The sequence below is a fragment of the Ceratotherium simum genome, chromosome 12, assembly GCF_057802395.1.
Source record: "Ceratotherium simum simum isolate JZ-2026a chromosome 12, ASM5780239v1, whole genome shotgun sequence".
Classification (NCBI taxonomy): Eukaryota; Metazoa; Chordata; class Mammalia; order Perissodactyla; family Rhinocerotidae; genus Ceratotherium; species Ceratotherium simum.
In genome coordinates, this window is record NC_141911.1 from 21,881,595 (window position 1) to 21,900,439 (window position 18,845).

The following is an 18,845-nucleotide window of genomic DNA, read 5'->3' on the forward strand; positions in this document are numbered from 1 at the left end:
TTTTGTGGTGAAAACATTTAGGATATACTCTCTTAGCAACTTTCAAGTATACAATACAGTATTGTTAACTATAATCACCATGTTGTACATTAAATCCCCAGAAGGTATTCATCTTATAACTGGAAGTTTGTACACTTTGACCAACATACTCCTACTTCCCCCACTCCCTAATCCCTTGTAACCACCACTCTCCTCTTTGAGTTCGGCTTATTTAGATTCCACATAAGTGATATTATACAGTATTTATCTTTCTTTGTCTGATTTATTTCACTTAGCATAATGCTCTCAAGGTCCATCTATGTTGTCACAAAAGGCAGTATTTCCTTCTTTCTCATGGTTCAATAACATTCCATTGTGTGTATATATATATGTACATAATATATATATATGTACATAAATATATACCACATCTTCTTTATCCATTCATCCGTTGACAGGCACTAGGTTCTTTCCAAATCTTGGCTGTTGTGAATAATGCTGCAATGAACATGGGAGACAGATATCTCTACAGTTTTCATTTCCATTTCTTTGGATATATACCCAGAAGTGGGATTGCTGGATCACATGGTAGTTCTACTTTCTTTTTTTTTGGTGAAGAAGATTAGCCCTAAGCTAACATCTGTGCTAATCCTCCTCTTTTTGCTGAGCAAGATTGGCCCTGGGCTAACATCCATGCCCATCTTCCTCTACTTTATATGTGGGACGCCTGCTACAGCATGGCTTGATAAGCAGTGCATAAGTCCACACCCGGGATCTGAACCTGCTAACTCCGGGTTGCCGAAGCAGAGAGCACAAACTTAACCACTATGCCACTGGGCCAGCCCCTGGTAGTTTCTACTTTTAATTTCATAAGTACTTTTATGTAATTAGTAAGTACTTTTCATTTGGTATTTACTAAGCATTTCACCAAGTACATTATCTAATCTTTTTGAACTTGAGTGGTAGCTGTGATAATCTGATGATATATAATCTAATTCACTGTTGATAACCTTTCCAAATCAAATTTGGTTCTACTTACCTAGATTTAAATCTCAAGTCCCTTTGGAATAAAACACCGAAAATAATAAAGCAAAGTAATATTCTGGAATGCAAATCATGTACCCTTATGAATAACTCATTCTTGGCCTTTTCTTTCAGTTTACAAACAAATGTTGGACCATACATTTCTAAATCGAGGGTCTGCAGAATAAATTAACTCCCTTTTTTTACAATAATAGAATATATTAAAATGTAATATTTTGAATTTTTTTAAAAAAACTAAATAATAAGGGCATTACAACTGACAACATATACATACCTATGAGAAAGCCAATAAGCTAATATGAAGACTGTATCTGACCACATAATATCCTTCGAGACTAATGAATATATAACCCAATAATCTTTAAAGGGTTTGTAGAAAATGTTTGATGATATGTAAATGGATTATTGGAAGCAAAAATCAGGTTATTTTGATGCAGGAATAGAGCAAGAAACTACAAAATAATCTACATTATAATTAACATGTCTCTTTAATTCAAGCCATCAACAAGTATTTACCAACTACCTCTAGGTACCAGGTGCTAAGGATAAAGAAGATCCTGTCAATTCTATCTACTGTTTCTCGGCTCTACCTTCTCTTCCCCCGTTTCTACCATCTTATATCAGCTCCTATTGCTCACTGGGTGACTTCACCATCCTCCTATCTGACCCTCACTCCACTTTTGGTCCATTCTGCACACCACCACTGTGACAGCTGGTCTCCAAAGATGGTCCCCTAATAAACCACATCTCCCAATATCCATACCTCATGAAGTAACCTGCCACAGGGAATCTAAGCTGGCCCTGTGTAACCAAGAGAATGTGGTGGCTGTAGTGCTGTGTGACTTCTGAGCTGGGTCATAAGAAGCCTTTCAGCTTCCACTCTGGCCTCTTGAAATGCTCATTTGAGGGAAGCCAGATATCATGTAAGAAGTCTGACTACTTGAGATCACCATACTATGAGAAACCGAAGCTAGCCCCAGAGGGGAAGAGAAGAGGAGGGGTGGAAGAGGGGCGGGGGAGAGGGAGAGAGAGATACCACCAACCCCCATCCCAGGAGCCAGACAAGTGTATGAAGGAGCCATCTTGGATATTCCAGACACACAAGATGCCACATGCAGAAGGACTGAAGCCCCAGATATATGGCTCCAGTAGAACCATGCCAGCTATCTCCAGCCACTGAAGCTACCCTAGCTGAAGCCCCAGACATTGTACGGCAGAGACAAGCTGGCCCTATACACCCTACATGAATTCTACCCACAAAACTGTGAACATAATAAAATGGTTATTATTTTATGTCACTACATTTTCAGGTGGCTTGTTATGTAGCAGTAGAAAACCAGAACAGCCTTAACAACATTTCTAAAATGCAGGTATTATCATGGCATTCTTCTACCATTTAAAATCCTTTAAAGGCTCTTCACCACCAGGATAAAGTCAATTGTCTTTAATATGGCTGAGAAGACATTTTATTATGTCATCTTCCCATCTTTTCTCCTACCACTCGGCCAAACATATTCTAAACTCTAATCATACTGAACCAACTGAATGCAATTATTCGTTCACTGCTCTTTACATTTGCTTACTCTGTTCCCTCTACCTGGAGCGCCCTTCCCATTCTCACTCAACCCTATTTCCCTGGCAAACTTTATACTCATTTTTAAAAACTTGGGTCATACATCCGAGCTAAGCTGAACTCCCACTGCCATCCCAGGAAAGACTGAATGCTCCTACAGTACCCTCTAAAGCATTCTGTAATCATTTATTTACCCCACTGGTTCTCCCTCTAGTTTCCAGTAAAGAATTCGATTTCGTTAATCTTCTTATATCTAGGACTCCATGGCGGTATCTGATTCCTGGCAAGCACTCAATACATGTCTATTAAACGTGAATAGTAATGCCTCTCTCTTCTCTATATTTCTGAAGTGCTAAGATTATACATCTCACAACTACTTTCACATATTTTTTCATATGGTAAATATTAGAGTAAATATGTCTTTCTACTCTCAAACAGAATGAATACCCTTGGGAATAGAATGCAAGTTTACACAATTTTAAATGCAAAGCACACAAAGGAAAAACTCAAGTTTCACTTCCTCCAAATGCAGCGTGTTCACAAGCTTCTGAGCCCTGACTCCTACGGGCTACAAAACCCACCCAAAGGAAGAAACCCACTACGCAAAGCTTCTCCCTCCAACTACACGAAAGGTGTAGGTGGGTGAGAAGGGCACGCCAAAACGTGGAGAGACAGAGGCTACACGCAGCTGCAGCAGCGGCACAGCGCTCTGGGAGGGAGGAAGGAAGCACCGGCAGGGGTGGGGGGTAAGCAGCAGGGGACGAATCTAAAGGAAGAGGACAATCAAGGATGTTCAGTCTGGAACCAGCTAAACTTTGCCCCCTGGGAAACTTCTTCCAACTGACATGATGGTGAAATCACTTTGGTCTGAGAAATATTGCATTTAGATCACAATTCTTATAGGCATCTGGCTGTGGGAAGAAATCCAGCCCCAAAGGACACTTGCTTCAGACAGTTTAATGTTGTAAGCTCTTGCTGGGGGGTCAAGTACACAACTCATCTAACAACTTAGGGAACCTCCTAAGGAGTGAAAAAACATTAATTTACATAGACAATCAACAAGTCAACTAGTCTTAACTTGAAGATCAAAGATTACCGGCTATCACTACGCATATGGGATCACAAAGCTACAAAACAACGTGAAATAAAGAAAGGAAAAATACTACATCACTGTACACTGGGAAAAGAAAAGTACACTTACCTTCTCTTCTGAGGAAATGGTAAGCTTGTCACTTGATATTAAGCTGCACACTTGTTCAATGCCGAGATTGAGAAATTCTTCACTAAGTACGACATCTGCAAAATGTTGCTCTGTTTGGAGGTTAAAAAGAAAATCCATTAACATCAACATTCCATTATCATAGTTTCAAACTGCTTAAAAAAGAGGCGTTTTTCTTAATCTAACCTAAGAATGAGAAAATTAACTGTACTTCCTCAAGGCAAGAACTAACAAGACATGCCCAAACAAGCTCACCTGGGGAAGTGGTCTTCCACTTCCAAATATACTCCTCTAAAGGGGGAAAAAAACCTATTAGTATAACCAATGACTTTAAAACTTAAAAAAAACTAATCAGGGCTGGCCCCGTGGCTCAGCGGTTAAGTGTGCGCTCCACCACTGGCGGCCCAGGTTTGGATCCCGGGCGCGCACGGATGCACTGCTTCTCCGGCCATGCTGAGGCCGCGTCCCACATACAGCAACTAGAAGGATGTGCAACTATGACATACAACTATCTACTGGGGCTTTGGGGAGAAAAAAGGAGGAGGATTGGCAATAGATGTTAGCTCAGAGCCGGTCTTCCTCAGCAAAAAAAAGAGAGGATTAGCATGGATGTTAGCTCAGGGCTGATATTCCTCACACACACACACAAAAAAAACTAATCATTTACAAAGTAACCTTTCCTGCAAACCCAGCTCTTGTTTATCAAGTATGAGCTCACAAGGAAATGCGGTGGTTTGGGCTTTGGAGTCAGACATTCAGGGGTCAAATCCCAGCTTTGCCATGTGATAGCCCGTAAAACTTTGGGGAAGTTAAGTAATTTCTCTAAGCCTTGGTTTCCTTATCTATAAAATGGGAACAATAAAAAGACTTTATCTAATAAAATTGTGAGGCTTAAATAAACTAACTGGTTTCCTTATCTATAAAATGGGAACAATAAAAACACTTTACCTAATAAAATTGTTGTGAGGCTTAAATAAACTAACGGTTTATAAAGCACCTACAACTGCGTGTGGTAGAAAGTAAGGATTCAATAATTTAGCTCTTACTGCATTGTGATCCCTAAGTTCTCAAGTAAAAATTTGCCAGGAAATCTAGCTATTTTCTAGATCTTTACAATTAATCATATTCTAATAGCAATTTTTTTTAAAAGGCTTTTCTAAGGCGAAATAAAGGATTCATTTCAAATATGTTTCAACATACCACACAAAAGATTAGTTGGCTTCCCTTCCAGAAACACTTGAAAAATAAAATCTGCATTTACATAAGCCCTATGAGTAACTATTCACTTTACAAAAGGTTCGTCACAAGATGACTTTAGAAATAACAAGCAGCTCTAGGATAATTATAAAATGATTAGATTTAGAAAAATCCCACAGACACACAATTTTTTGAAACTCAAAGTCTTGGTCAAGCAACGTACTGCACTGAAATAAATATGAAAATGAAGATAAAAATGAAAAATAATGAAAAAGACAAAAAGATCAATGGAACAGAATAGAGAGCCCAAAAATAGACCCAGACAAACACAGTCAACTGATCTTTGACAAAGGAACAAAGACAACTCAATAGAGAAAGGATAGTCTTTTCAACAAATGGAGTTGGAACTACTGGACATCCACATGCAAAAAAATAAATCTGGACACAGACCTTACCTCCTTCACAGAAATTAACTCAAAATGGACCACAGACCCAAATGTAAAACACACAACTACAAAACTCCTCAAAGATAACATAGGAGAAAAATCTAGGTGACCTTGGGGTTGGTGATGATTTTTTAGAGAGAACACCAAAAGCATGATCCATGAAAGAAAAAACTAGTAAGTTGGACTTCCTTAAAAAGTTCTGCTCTGGAAACAACACTTATAAGAAATGAAAAGATAAGCCACAGACTGGGAGAAAATTTTTGCAAAACACGTCTCTAATAAAGGACTGGTATCCAAAAAAGTTCTACAATAAGAAAATAAACAACCCAATCTAAAAATTGGCAGAGGATCTGAACAGACACCTCACCAAAAAGACATATACATGGCAAATAAGCATATGAAAAGATGCTCAACAACATACATCATTAGGGAACTGCATTTTTAACACATCAATGAGATACCACTACATACCTATCAGAATGGTTAAAATCCAAAATAATGACAACATCAAATGCTGAAAAGGATGCAGAGCAACAGGAACACTCACTCATTGCTGGTGGGGAGACAATTGGGTAGTTTCTTCCACAACTAAAAATACTCTTACCATATGACTCAGCAATCACACTCCTTGGTATTTACGCAAATTTCTATGTCCACATAAAAACCTACACATAAATATTTATAGCAGCTTTATTTATAATTGCCAAAACTTTGAAGCAACCAAGATGTCCTTCAATAAGTGAATGGATAAACAAACTGTGGTACAACCATACAATGGAATATTCCTCAGTGATAAAATGAAATGAGCTCTCAAGCCATGAAAAGACTGGAGGAACCTTAAATGCATACTACTAAGTGAAAGAAGCCAATCTGAAAAGGCTATATACTGCAGAATCCCGACTATACGACATTCTGGAAAAGGCAAAACTATGGAGATACTAAAAAGATCAGTAGTTGCCAGGAGTTTGCTGGGGGAAGGGAGGAGATGAGAGAGATGAATAGGTACAGCACAGGGGATTTTTAGGGCAGTGAAACTATTTTGTAAACAGTCAATACAGACTTCTGGTTTCTGGCTGCGCAAGTAAGGAGCTTGGAAGTCGACACTCTGTCCTAACAAATAAAAAGCTGAACACACTGAAAAATCAACAACTCTTCTAGGATCCATAAGAGAGGTGAGGACACAGGGCAAACCACTGTCCTCAAGACTGGAGACATCAATAGGTGAATACAGCAAGTAGTGGCTTCCTGGAGCAGAAACTTGGGAGCAGAAACTGCAGGGGGACCTGGAGGAGGAAAACCTGAACTGTAATTCACAAACTGCTGGAGGCTCAGTGTGGACAACTCTGAGAGTTAAAAACTCTAGGGGGACCCCCACAATATTTCAAAATTTACCTCCAGGAGCTCAACCAGGTTTCCACAGTAAATATCAGAGAAAAATCCCCTCGGGCTTCTGGAGGAGAAATGGAACATTTTGAAATACCTAGAGTACTCTGTTCTTAACAAGGCCTGCCCTCAGGAAAAACTAGTTAACCAGAGCCTCACCTGCTGGGGTATTATCAGAGCCTAACTGACCTGAGGAAGGGAAGTACCCACCTTCAGCCCACTCTTGCCATCCTGTCCCACCTAAGGAAGGAGAAAGACCTAGGAAATACTTGTGAAGTTCACAGTCCAGAGGCACAGGCTCACTAATAAACTGAGACCTAATTGTAGGACTAGAGAATGCTTCCCCACCCCTACACCTCTCCACCATATTACTAAAGCCCTATTACAACAGTTCCTTTCACTGGGTACATCACATCCATCTATCAAGAAAAAATTACAAGGTATTCCAAAAGGCAAAAAACACAATTTGAAGAGACAGAACAAGCATCAGAACCAGATATGGCAGAGATGCTGGAATTACCAGAAGGAATTCAAAACACAACTTAAACAACTATGATTAATATGCTAAGGACTCTCATGGATAGAGTATACAGCATGCAAGAATAGATGAGCAATGTAAACAGAGATGGAAATCCTAAGAAAGAACCAAAATAAATAAGTAAATAAAATGCTAGAGGTCAAAAACACTGTAACAGAAATGAAGAATGCCTTTGATAAGCTTATTAGTAAACTGGACACAGCTGAGGAAAGAATCTCTGCACTTAAGGATAATGGTGAATACACCTCATTACACGTTGCCAAAACCCACAGAAAGAACAACAGAGAGTGAACATGAAAACACACTATGGACTTTAGTCAATAATGTATCGATACCGGCTCATATATTGTAACACATGAACCACACTAATGCAAAATGTTAACAACAGGGGAAACTGTTGGGACAGGGGGCTGAACTTGGACTTCCTGCTCAATTTTTCTGTACACCTAAAACTGCTCTAACAAAGGTTATTAGTTAAAAAGAATGCACTGGGGCTGGCCCCATGGTGTAGTGGTTAAGTTCAGCATGCTCCACTTCAGTGGCCCAGGTTCTCGGATTCAGATCCCGGGCGCAGACCTACACCACTTGTCAGCCATGCTGTGGTGGCAACCCACATACAAAATAGAGGAAGACTGGCACAGATGTTAGCACAGGGCTAACCTTCCTCAAGCAAAAAAAGAGGAAGACTGGCAACAGATGTTAGCTCAGGGCAAATCTTCCTCAGCAAAAAAAAAAAACAAAAAAAGAACACACTAACAAAGAACAACATGAATGACAAATTGGTAATGAAACATGTAACTGATGGAAAGTCAAACTGGTAATTGAAAAAATACAAACTAAAGATTAAACTTAAATATCCACTTTTAAGAGATATCCAGTCCTTATGGCACAATATTACTTCACAATAGTACTTCAAAACCTAGAATGAATTTTTTAATAGGGTTAGGCTTTTAAGAAACTATCATGATTAATTACAAAGGTCCTTTTTATATCTAAAATACAATCCTATTATTTCCTGACCTCACAGGAAGTTCATATAAAAAATTATTTCAAAAATGTTTTATACATAAAGAAATAAGGAAAAACTTTTTCCAGTAATTGGATTTGCTTTTCAAAGAAGGGACATAAGAAAAGCATAAAGAGATTCTTTATATAAAAGTTCCAAAATGTTGAGAAATAAATTCATTTTAATGAAAATTTGGCAAACAGCATGTAAATTTTAAAATATGTATATACAGCAACTTGGAAATTCAACTAGGAAATAAACAGTAGCCACTCAACAAAAGAGAAGCTAATACAAACCTCTTTTTTCTAGTCATAAAAAATTTTCACCTCCAAACATATGTCTATAATGATTTTGTACCAAGCTTCTGTGAATTTTAAATCTGAATCAAAGTAAGAGATTTCTGGCCTCCTTATGCTTTTCATTTGGGGGAAAACCTCCCCAGTGGGAACCAACAGAACAGAGAGAACACAACTTTTCTATATCACGACTACACAAGTTATTCTGCCTCTGCTTCAGAGATCAAAGAAATGGACTTGCTGAAAAACAAACTTGGTGATTTTTTTAAATGAGAAATTACATAAACTGAGACATAAGGGCATTAGTAAACTCTGCCCAAAGTCAAGTTTGGGATCTGAATTCCTTGTGTACTCTTTACTAGTGTATCAAAGGAGGTTAAGAGGGCATGGAAAATAGTCAGCTATTACAACTTTATTGCTAAAACCATAACAGCTGTTAATCAAACAAAAGAACCCCACCTCCCACACCAAGTACAAAAAAACTGATCTAAAGGAAAAGTAAAGAAAGAAATGGTCAAATAAACTTTCATTGTAGACATACACATATTTTTAAATAGTTAGAGCTCTCACATACTTTCCACTTTAATATCTGGACAACCTCTCCTCCTTAGTAAAATCTTTCAGTATCTCATGTTTACACCTCCATATGGAGGTTTCTTTGGGAAGGGTGTGGGAAATACATAGAGCATCACTAAATATGGAGGGCAGTATTTGGCAACATCGGGGATAACTTAGTTTACTTTAGGGCCTACCTTTCCTCTATTTATACTGTCTGATTCTTCAAATATTGCCTAACTAATAGGCAATTTAATAGGATTGTTGCCTGTAACACACTCCCTGGGGACCCAGATGCACCAGATAACTGGCTGAGTCACTGTAGGGCACTCTAAGGCATGCGTGATATTTTGAACTTCTTTGGCTATGCAATTTGTCCTATGAATAATATTCTTGATTTAATGTCACCTAACTGGAGCATTTATCAGTCTTTCCCACTCAAACTGAAGATTCTACACACTTACCTACAACAACTCACACAATTTGTATAGCTTGACTCCATCCCACAAAGCAGCATGGCTCATGGATATTAGGGCCACCATCCCTGGCCCAACCCTCACTCCCTGTTTCCAGAATGGCTTGTAAGTTGATGCTGCCAACCATGTTTCTGATGCCAGGGTTTGCAGTTCCCTTTGTTCCTCATCAACCCGTGCTTGCTCCGCATGATTCTACCAACCTTAACACTTTAACCAATTCACTTAGTATCAACCTAAAAATATTAAAAATAGTATCCAAACCTATTATAGTATTTTCAAAAGCATCTATTATTTCTTCTCTTGTAACCCTTGTGCTATAAGAAAAAAGATTTAGTGAAAAACAGTTTGGTGACTTCTGGTAAACAAACACTACTGGAAACTGGGAATAGGGACGTGAATTAATTATTACTCAGTTAATGAAATATTTTTAATGAATAGCCAAGAAAATATATACAGCACAACTACACAACATATTAATAGACTCTTCTCTAAATGACAGAGTATTCTTTAATCTACTACCTTCACAATGGTCATTCTCAAACTTTATGCTGAACATGACAGTTCCACTGTTGCCATCAAACCACCCTGATTTTGATTTGGGGCTAGAATGGAACTACTGTGAGAAATATATAGAGTCATGTTCCAAAATGGATAAGATTCATTATCACAAGAAATAATTACACATTTGTGTACATGTACACACCCACGTGCACAGACACACGCATACAGTGGTCCCTCAGCATCCACAGGAGGATTGGCTCCAGGACCCTCCCATACCAAAATCCACAGATGCTCAAATCCCTTATATAAAATGGTGTAGTATTAGCATATAACCAAGGCACATCCTCCTGTATACTTGAAATCATTTCTAGATTACTTATAATATGCAATACAATATAAATGCTATGTAAATAGTTATGCTATATTGTTTAGGGAATAATAACAAGAAAAAAACCTCTGTGCATGTTCAGCACAGATGCAACCACCGTAGGCCTTTCAATCTGTGGTTGGTGAAACCAATAATAGCCAAGATACGGAAACAACCTAAGTATCTATCCTTGGATGAAAGGATAAAGAAGATGTGGTAAAAACATATATATAGTAAACATATACACATACAGATTCATATACACAATGTAATATTATTCAGCCATGAGAAGGAAATCCTGCCACTTGTGACAACATAGATGGACCATGAGGACATTACACTAAGTGAAATAAGGAAGACAGAGAAAGACAAATAGTATGTGATATCACTTATAGGTAAAATCTGGAAAAGCTGAGCTCATAGAAACAGAGAGCAGAGTGGTGGTTACCAGGGTTTGCGGGGTGGGGGAAATGGGATATGTTGGTCAAAGGGCACAAACTTGCACTTACAAAATGAGTAAGTCCCGGGGATCTAATGTACAGCATGATGATTATCATTAACCATGCTGTATTACCCAGTTGAAAGTTGCTAAGAGAGTAGATCTTAAATATTCTCACCACAAAAAAGTAATGGTAATTATGTTTTGCTATTGAATTGTATGAGTTCCTTATATATTTTGAATATTAACCCCTTATCAGATATACAATTTGCAAATATTTCTCCCATTTTGTAGGCTGCCTTTTCATTTTGCTGATTGCTTCTTTTGCTGTGTACGAGCTTTTTAGTTTTATGTAGCCCCACTTATTAATTTTTGCTTTTGTTGCTTTTGCTTTTGGTGTCATATCTGAAAAGTCATTACCAAGATCAATGTGAAGGAGTTTACCCTTTATGTTTCCCTTTAGGAGTTTTACAGTTTCAGGTCTTATGTTTAAGTCTTTAATCCATTTGAGTTAATTTTGGTGAGTGTTGTGAGATAGGGGTCCAATTTCATTCTTCTGCATGTGGTTATCCAGTTTTTCCAACATCATTTACTGAAGAGTCTACACTTCTCACACTGAATATTCTTTGCTCCCTTGTCAAATATTTGTTGATCGTGTATGCAGGGGGTTATTTCTGGGCTCTCAATTCTGTTCCATTCGTCTGTCTATTTTTATGTCAGTACCATCCTGTTTTCATTACTATAGCTTTGTAATATAGTCTGAAACAGATAGTGCGATGCCTACAGATTTGTTCTTCTTTCTCAGTATTCCTTGGGCTATTTGGGGTCTTTCGTAGTTCCACACAAATTTTAGGATTGTTTTTTCCATTTGTGTGAAAAACACCACTGGAATTTTGACAGGGATTGCACTGAATCTATAGATAGCTTTGGGTAGTATGGACATTTTAACAATATTAATTCTTCTAATCCATGAACATGGGATAACGTTCCATTCATTTATGTCTTTTTCAATTTCTTTCATCAGTCTTATAGTTTTCAGTATACAGCTCTTTTACCATCTTCTCGATTACATTCATTCCTAAGTATCTTATTGTTTTTCATGCTACTGTGAATGGGATTGTTTTATTTCTTTTTCAGATATTTCATTCTTTATGTATAAAAACTCAACTGATCTGTGTGCTGATTTTGTATCCCCTGTAACTTTACTGAATTTGTTGATTAGTTCTAACAGTTTTTCTTGGTGGAATCTTTAGGATTTTCTATACATAAGATATCATCACAAAGATAATTTTACTTCTTCCTTTCCGATTAGATGCCTTTACCTCTTTATCTTGACTTCTCTAAGACTTCCAGTACTATGCTGAATAGGAGTGCTGAGAGTGGGCACCCTTGTCTTGTTCCTGTTCTTACAGGAAAAGCTTCAACATTTCACTGCTGAATATGATGCTAGCTGTGGGCTTGTCATATATGGACTTTATTATGATAAGGTATGTTCCTTCTATACTCAATTTGTTGAGAATTTTTTCATGAAAGGATGCTGTATTTTGTCAAATGCTTTTCTGCATCTATTAAGATGATCATATGATTTTTATCTTTCCTTCTATTAATGTGTATACCACATTTATTGATTTGCAAATGTGGAACCACCCCTGAATCCTAGGGATAAATCCCACTTGATCATGGCATACAATCCTTTTAATGTGCTGTTGAATTTAGTTTGCTAATATTTTGTTGAGGATTTTTGCATCTATATTCATCAGGGATACTGGCCTGTAGTTTTCTTTTCTTATAATGTCCTTATCTGGCTTTGTTATGAGGGTAATGCTGGCCTCATAAAATGAGTTTAGCAGTATTCCCACCTGTTCTGTTTTTTGGGAGAGTTTGAGAAGCATTAGTGTTAATTCTTATTTAAATGTTTGATAGAATTCACCAGTGAAGACATATGGTCCTGGATTTTTCTTTGTTGGAAGGTTTTTGATTACTAATTTAATCTCTTTACTTGTTATTGGTCTGTTCAGATTTTATATTTCTTCATGGTTATATTTCTTCTTGGTAGGTTGTATGTTTCCAGGAATTTATCCATTTCTTCTAGGTTATGTTGGCATATAAATGTTCATAGTAGGGCCGGCCCCGTGGCTCAGCGGTTAAGTGGTCGAGCTCCGCTGCTGGTGGCCCAGGTTCGGATCCTGGGCGCGCACCGACGCACCGCTTCTCCAGCCATGCTGAGGCCGCGTCCCATGTACAGCAACTAGAAGGATGTGCACCTATGACATACAACTATCTCCTGGGGCTTTGGGGGATAAAATAAATTAAAAAATAAAAAATAAAAATAAATATTCATAGTAGGCTGTTACAATCCTTTGTATTTCTGTGGTATGAACTGTAATGTCTCCTCTTTCATTACTGATTTTATTTACCAGAGTTTTCTTTTTTCTTAGTTAGTCTAGCCAAAGGCTTGCCAATTTTGTTTATCTATTTAAAAAATCAGTTCTTGCTTTCAGATTGATTTTTTCTATTGTTCTTCTGGTCTCTATTTCATTTATTTCTGCTCTGACCTTTATTTCCTTCCTTCAGATAACTTTAGGCTTAGTTTGTTCTTCTTCTTCTATATCCTTGAGGTGTAAAGTTAGGTTGTTTATTTGAGATCTTTCTTTTTTCTTAATGTAGGCATTTATCACTGTAAACTTCACTCTTAGAATGCTTCTGCAAAAGCACTCCATAGGTTGTGGTATGGTGTGTTTCTGTTTTCATCTGTTTCAAAATATTTTTTTATTTCCTTTTTGATTTCTTCTTTGACCGACTGGTTGTTCAGGAGTGTGTTGTTTACTCGCCACCCATTTGTGAATTTTCCAGTTTCCTCCTGTTATTGCTTTCTAGTTTCATAACATTGTGGTCAGAAAAGATATTTGGTATATTCGGTATGTCGTCTTAAATTTTCTAAGACTTGCTTTATGACCTATTATATGATCTATCCTGGAGAATGTCCCTCGTGTACTTAAAAAGAAGGTGTATTCTGCTGCTGTTGGATAGAATGTTCTATACATGTCTGTTAAGTCCATTTGGTCTAAAGTATAGTTCAAGTCCAACATTTCCTTGTTCATTTTCTGTCTGGATGACCTATCCATTGTTGAAGGTGAGGTACTGAAGTCCCCTACTACTATTTTATTGCTGTCTATTTCTTCCTCCAGATCTGTTAATATTTCTTAATATATTTATATGCTCCAATGTTGGGTGCATATATATTTACGATTGTTATATCTTCTTGATGAATTGATCCCTTTATCATTATATAATGACCTACTTTATCCTTAGTTACCATTTTTGGCTAATGTTTCTTTTGTCTGATATAAGCATAGCTACCCCTGTTCTCTTTTGATTTCCAGTTGCATGGAATTTTTTTCTATCCCTTCACTTTGAGGCTATGTGTGCCCTTAAAGCTGAAGTGAGTCTCTTGTCCATATATTGGGTCTTGTTTCTTTAATCCATCCAGCCATTCTATGCCTTTTTATTGGAGAATTCAATCCATTTACATTTAGAGTATTATGGATAGGTAAGAACTTACTAATGCTGTCTTATTAATTGTTTTCTGGTTATTTTGTAGTTCCCTTGTTCCTTTCTTCCTCTCTTGCTGCCTTCCTTTATGAATTTCTGATTTTCCATAGTGGTATACTTTGATTCCCTTCTCCATTTTCTTTTGTGAATCTACTGTAGGTTTTTGCTTTGTGGTTACCGTGAAGCTTACATAAAACGTCTTAATAGATATAACAATCTATTTTGTGCTAATAACAACATAACTTCAACTGCATGCAAAAACTTCACCCTTTAACTCTCCCCACGTTTGATAGTTTTTGATGTCACAATTTACCTCGTTTTATATTGTGTATTCATTAACAAATTATTGTAGCTATAGTTATTTTTAATACTCTTGTCCTTTAACCTTATACTAGAGTTATTAACATCACCATATAACAGTATTATTCTTAATTTGACTATATACTTACCTTTACCAGTGTGTTGTATATTTTCATATGTTTTCATGTTACTAATCAGCATCCTTTCATTTCAACTTAGAGAATTTCTTTCACCATTTCTTGTAAGGCAGGTCTAGTGGTGATGATTCCCTCAGCTTTTGTTTGTCTGGGAAAGTCTTTCTCTCTCCTTCATTTCTGAAGGACAGCTTTGCCAGGTAAAGCATTCTTGGTTGGCACTATTTTTCTTTCAGCACTTTGAGTATATCATCCCACTCTCTCCTGGCCTCGAAGGTTTCTGCTAAGAAATCTGCTGATAACTTTATAGGAGTTCCCTTGTAAGTTACAAGCTTTTTTCCTCTTGCTGCTTTTAAGATTATCTCTTTGTCTTTGATTATTGACTGTTTATTACAATGCATCTTGGAGAGGATTTCTTTAAGTTGATTTTGTTTGGTGACCTATAAGCTTCATGAACTTGAATATCCAAATCTTTCCCCAGACTTGGGTAGTTCTCAGCCATTATTTCTTTAAATAAGCTTTCTGCCCCCTTCTCCCTCTCTTCTCTTCTGGAACTCCAATGATTTGCAAATTGGTCCTTTTGATGATATCCCATAGAGCACATAGTCTTTCTTCATTCTTTTTCATTCTTTTTTCCTTGTTTTCCTCTGACTGGATAGTTTCAAAGTTCCTGTCTTCAATCTCACTGATTCTTTCTTCTGCTTTATTAAGTCTGCTATTGATGCTCTCTATTGCATTTTTCATTTTCTTCATTGAATTCTTTAGCTCCAGAATTTCTGTTTGGTTCTTTTTTATGATTTCTATCTCTTCATTAAACTTCTCATTTATTCATGTATTGTTTTCCTGACTTCACTGAATTATCTTTCTGTGTTTTCTTGTAGTTCACTGAGTTTCCTTAAAACAGCTATTTTGAATTCTTTTTTTTGGTGAGGAAGATTAGCCCTGAGCTAATATCTGTTGCCAATCCTCCTCTTTTTGCTGAGGAAGATTGGCCCTGGGCTAACATATGTGTCCTTCTTCCTCTACTTTGTATGGGGGACGTCACCATAGCATGGCTTGATAAGCGGTATGCAGGTCTGCACCCAGGATCAAAGCCTGCGAACTTCACACCGCCAAAGTGGAGCACATGAACTTACCCACTACGCCACCAAGCTAGCCCCTTGAATTCTTTTTTTTTTTTCAGGTTTTTATTTAAAATTTATTGTAATTGGGTCTGCATAAAAGGAGGGGGTGAAAGGTGGGGAACATGCAGGGGACACAAGAACATGATGACATGGCCAGGGCCAGAACTTCTGTCGTGGGGCAGAAGGATGAAAAGAAAAGGCCAGGGCTGGAGCTGGGGTGGAAGAGGGAAGGGGAGACACTGCAGCTGCATTCTCCCCACCCCAGGAAGCACCTTTAGGCCCTGGATCCCCCCATTTACCCTGGCCCCCTAGGATTCCATCTCTTGTCCTGCCTCTGGCACTAGTGGCTCCTTTTTTTGCTCCCCTTGAATTCTTCATCATACATCTCTATGTCTTTGGGTTCAGTTACTGGAAGATTATTGTGACCTCTTGGTGGTATCATGTTACCTTGATTTTTCATGTTTCTTAGAGTTGTGTGTTGCTGTCTTCACATCTGAAGTAGCAGTCATCTCCTCCAGTTTTTACTGCCCTTTGAGGTTTTCTCAAAAAAGATGTATCTGGGCCGGCCCCGTGGCTTAGCGGTTAAGTGCGCACGCTCCGCTGCTGGCGGCCCGGGTTCGGATCCCAGGCGCGCACCGACGCACCGCTTGTGCGGCCATGCTGAGGCCACATCCCACATAAAGCAACTAGAAGGACGTGCAGCTATGACATACAACTATCTACTGGGGCTTTGGGGGAAAAAAATAAAATAAAATAAAAGGTGTATCCTTCTATGGATACACCTCCTCCATGTGTTTTGTTCCCTTTTGTGGCAGAATTCTTAAGCTTGTATGCCTTCTCTCAATTCTGCAATGCACCAAGCAGAGTGCTGACAGCCTCTCTTTTGTTTTCTCAAAAGTGGTGCTACAGCTGAAGCTTGTGGTCTCTACCTGGCCCACAGACTCAGGCTTGCTTTTTGCACATGCTCGTTTGCCACCTTCCAAAGCTTGCTCTCACTACCACCTTTGGAAGCACACACACAGAGCTAGCTGCACAGCTGGAGTGGGGTAGGCACGTGAGGACTGGGAGTGCCCATGGGCCAGCTGAGGGGATCCATAGGTGGAGCTTTCCCCCAGCTCATGGGCAGGCTTCTTGACAGAATCCATCATGCAGTTAGTAGGATCTGTGTCCCCTTAATGCTCTCTGAAAGTCCTATGTGCCGCTTTTCCAGACTCTTCCTGTTCCCCAGTCATGGAGCTCTCGATTTAGTACTTTGGATGGGGCCAGAGAGAACTGAGCCTCTTTGGCAGCATCCACACACCTGGGGAAACTGGTTGATCACTCATGTGCTCTCTCTTTCCCCCATAAGAGGAATCACAGGCTGAGAAAGATCTCTCTTGGTCCCATGCTATGCCGCCCTGGGGCAGGGGCAGTGCAGGTCAAGTCAAAGTGTTCCTCTTACCCACTTCAATGTGTCCCAACTCATATATACGTGTGTGTGTGTGTGTGTGTGTGTGTGTGTGTGTGTATATATTTTTTTTTTTGCTTAAATGAAGTACTGGATCGTATCCTCTAGAAACCTAGACTCCTACAAAGGCTCTCTAGTCCATGAGTGATCGTCTAGGTCAGTGCTCTCCAGGGGCTCCTAGACTGCAGTCAAGAGGAGCTGGAACTGGTTCATGGGTCACTTCAGGGTCCTCAGCTGGGACTGAGGTCTGTCTCCCTTTATCCAATGCATGGGTGGGCAAAGCTCCTTCCAAGTCTCTTGGCACATGGTGCTGGATCTCACAGCTCCCACAAAGGCACTTTGTTCACAGATGGATGCAAAGTATTTGTTGATGGCAGGAGGAGACAAAAACGAGGGACATCTTATGCCGCCATGATCAAAACAATGTTTTTAACCATATGAAAACAGCAATTAAAATTTTAAAAACAAAGAAAAAATAACAAAACTGGGCCAACTAGTTTCCTTCGCAATAAGAAAGAAAAATGTTGCTATAGAAAGTCAATGCATTTTATTGTCTTGATTTCAGTGGACAAATATCTGCTACGCTAGAAAAGAAAAGACCAATGGTTTACCCTCCCCATCTTGGGCCACTGATCTAACTTGCTGGTCTTCACACCAAACTTCTTTAGGGTAGATCTTAATACTGAAGCTTCTGCATTTTGATGCACACCCACATCTTTATCTGTCATAACATAGCCTCTGGCCTACCTATCCCCTGAAATTGTTCTTTGGAAGTCCTTTTCTTAGGATTAGTACTTCTCAATCCCTGTGCAGTGTTTAACTTTGATGACACCCTCTCCTAGTTTGGATTCTATAATACTTTTTTCTACCTTTCTGACCACTCAATCTGCCTCCTTCAGCTCCCTAAAACTGTGTATTTCCTATAGTCCTGCCTGCCCTGAGCCTCCTTTTCATTTTCTGCTTGTTCACCCTTAACTATCTCATCCACATTCATGTGTCCCCAGTTATCTTCAACTATCACCCCAGTGTGGTTGCTCCTAGACCCAACCTCTCTCCCAAACCCCAATACTTGGATTTCCAGCTATCTGTTAGTCTCCCTATGATCTAACCATCATGGCTTTCTTGAACAGACAGATCTACCCCCACACCACGCACCCAACAACACATACAAGCAGTCCTCTAGAACCCTCACATTGTTCACGGTCTTAGGCCACTTACCGTGGCCTGTTTTGAGCTCTATGGTCTGATTTTTTTTCATCATTGTGCATT

At 38.7% G+C, this 18,845-nt stretch overlaps 1 protein-coding gene across 2 annotated transcripts in view; it reads right to left on the reverse strand.

Moving 5' to 3' along the window:
- KLHL2 (kelch like family member 2) overlaps nt 1-18,845 on the reverse strand; it is a 101,828-nt gene that overhangs the window by 20,710 nt on the left and 62,273 nt on the right. For both annotated transcript variants that reach the window (XM_087437450.1, XM_087437451.1), the window contains one exon: nt 3,798-3,907. In XM_087437450.1, the coding sequence (XP_087293576.1) occupies nt 3,798-3,907 (110 nt within the window). The remainder of the gene's footprint in view (nt 1-3,797; nt 3,908-18,845) is intronic.